Source organism: Lipotes vexillifer, unplaced genomic scaffold, assembly GCF_000442215.2.
Source record: "Lipotes vexillifer unplaced genomic scaffold, Lipotes_vexillifer_v1.1 scaffold458, whole genome shotgun sequence".
In the NCBI taxonomy this organism is placed as follows: domain Eukaryota; kingdom Metazoa; phylum Chordata; class Mammalia; order Artiodactyla; family Lipotidae; genus Lipotes; species Lipotes vexillifer.
The window spans coordinates 350,828-353,757 of NW_006783957.1; the positions used below are offsets into that span (position 1 = coordinate 350,828).

The following is a 2,930-nucleotide window of genomic DNA, read 5'->3' on the forward strand; positions in this document are numbered from 1 at the left end:
GCCACGGGGCAACTAAGCCCATGCGCCACAACTACTGAGCCTGTGCTCTAGAGCCCACAAGCCGCAACTACTAAGCTTGCCTGCTGCAACTACTGAAGCCCGTGCACCTACAGCCCGTGCTCCACAACAAGAAAAGCCACCGCAATGAGAAGCCCACGCACCACAACGAAGAGTAGCCCCGGCTCGCCACAACTAGAGAAAAGCCTGTGTGCAGCAACGAAGACCCAACACAGCCAATAATAAATAAATAACTTAATTAAATTTTTTTAAAAATTTAAAAACTATATATATATATATATATATATATATATAAATACCTCTCTAAATCCTTCAGAAAATTAATTTTGACCTAGTACAGAAAAAAAAGAGATAAATCTCAAGTGTGAATAAAGTTACAGGAAATTGCAAACATTTACAAATGCATTCCCTCCTTTTAAATTGTTTCTTCTCATCTGTGGCATTAAAGCATGCTCTTTACAATGTGAAGAGCTGCTGACATTCTCTCCCACCCATCAACATGACCATAGCTCATCCATATTTTCACACACCCGAGTGCATGAAAAGCAGTAAGCACATTTGTTTTTTTGTTTTTTTTGTTTTTTTTTTTTTCTTGCGTTATGCGGGCCTCTCACTGTTGTGGCCTCTCCCATTTGTGGAGCACAGGCTCCGGACACGCAGGCTCAGCGGCCATGGCTCACGGGCCCAGCCGCTCCGCGGCATGTGGGATCTTCCCGAAACGGGGCACGAACCCGCGTCTCCTGCATCGGCAGGCGGACTCTCAAGCACTGCGCCACCAGGGAAGCCCAGCACATTTGTTTTGAACACACCATGAAAGGGGCTTTAAATCTACCTGCTGTCCTCAACTTCTGTTTATTTTCTCCAAAAGTTAAGGAAAGCAATCATAATTTCTCATTCCATAACAAGGAAAAATATCCTCTTTGCTGAAGACACAGCCTTAAGTCTCTATAAAATCAAAGACCCCCAACACTTCAGAAAACTCTCTGGATAAAGTTTATATTTGAATGACCAACTGGAAATGCAAGGATCTTCAGGGCCTTTTCTTACTTCTCCTGAAAGAACTGGCATCGTAGGCCCACACGGTGTCTATTCCCTCCCCTGTGACCTGGGCCGGCGTCCAGTGTGGGAAGGGGAACCGGCAAGCAATGACTCTAGCCTCGTCCTCAAGTTCAAGCTCAAGCTTCTTCTCCAACTGCAGCATCTGTGGAGAACAACAGCCATCATTTCAGTGAGCAGATAGTTGGAGGAAATGATTTCTCAAGGTCCTTTTGTATCTGCATCCCTGAAAAAAGCCTGTGCAAAATTACTGATTGTAAAAAGATCACTCCTGGGCATAAATACATCATCAAATAATCCATTAAAATACAGAAGTCACATGAACAACAGTTATAAGAATATTCTAGTATCAATTATAAAATTTGCCATTTATAGCAGATGTGTATCACAGAGTTCCACTTTCCTGACTATAATCATGATTGTGGCAGTAATTAATGTGAGCAGCAGCCTTAAATTATTTACCTACCTAAACATTTCAATCTACCCTGTCTCAATTATTTATCTTTTTCTACATTTTTAACATGTCTGAAATCAGGATACATCGTACAATTGACATTGTCTTAGAATTATAATTGGCAACATTTTTTTTCTTTCCCAACAGCAATGGTACATCTTAAAATCAACAGCACCTAAAATCAACAAAAAATGGTATAATTAGACCATGAAAAAATATACACATTCTACCAACTTGAAATATGATGAAATACTTCATAGTTTTGTTTTTGTTATTTTTGTTTTTTTTGTTTTTGCGGTATGCGGGCCTCTCACTGCTGTGGCTTCTCCCGTTGTGGAGCACAGGCTCCGGACGCGCAGGCTCAGCAGCCATGGCTCACAGGCCCAGCCGCTCCGCAGCATGTGGGATCTTCCCGGACCGGGGCACGAACCCGTGTCCCCTGCATCGGCAGGCGGACTCTCAACCACTGCGCCACCAGGTAAGCCCGCTATTTCATTGTTTTTAAAAATGCATCCATAATACACTGATAATTAATTTCTTGATAGTCAACATAACTTATAAAAAATAAAATACTCTTATTTATCACTTTTGCATAATTTTATTACTAATCTATCGGTGAAGGAGGAGTTTTACTGCTTGCTAAGAGTACTGACATTGTAATTACGTCAGCAAATTAACAGCTGCTTAAAATTTTATCTTCAGGTCCTAAAATTATATTACCACCTTCACCTCCTAAAAACATCTTTTCTTCTTTATTCCTTTAATTTGTTATTTTGGAATAATTTCAAATTTATAGAAAAGTTGCAAGAATAGAGCAAAGAACTCCTGTATTCCTTTACCCAGGTTCACCAATTTTTAACAGTTTGTCTTATTGCTCTCTTCCCCTCTCTCTGAACATTTTTTCTAAACCACTTGAGCACAGGTCGCATGACCCTTTACTCCTTGGTATTTCTGTGTTTTCTAAGAAAGAGACCCAGCACAATTATCAAATTCAGGAAATTTAACATTGTATTCCAGTAATAATAATTCCAATAGCATCCCAATTTTGTCAAATGTCCCAGTAATGTCCTTCACATTGTCCCACAGCCGGGCTCCCACACTGCATGGAGCTGTAATGGTTCCTCAGCCTCCTTTCGTCTCTCACGACAATAACCTCCTTTAAGAACACAGGCCAGGGCTTCCCTGGTGGCGCAGTGATTGAGAGTCTGCCTGCCGATGCAGGGGACACGGGTTCGTGTCCCGGTCCAGGAAGATCCCACATGCCGCGGAGCGGCTGGGCCCGTGAGCCATGGCCGCTGAACCTGTGCGTCCGGAGCCTGTGCTCCGCGGCGGGTTACTTCAATATATTTTTGGACGAAACCTGTCATTTATAGCTCTGCAGGTTTGTGAATTACAGTGTCCC

The 2,930-nt window shown here is 42.2% G+C and overlaps 1 protein-coding gene across 1 annotated transcript in view; it reads right to left on the bottom strand.

Moving 5' to 3' along the window:
- Positions 1 to 1,012: 1,012 nt before the first annotated feature.
- ATPSCKMT (ATP synthase c subunit lysine N-methyltransferase) overlaps positions 1,013 to 2,930 on the bottom strand; it is a 16,615-nt gene continuing 14,697 nt past the window's right edge. Inside the window, 1 exon segment of the mRNA XM_007456450.1 lies at positions 1,013 to 1,219. Within this exon segment, the coding sequence (XP_007456512.1) occupies positions 1,013 to 1,219 (207 nt within the window).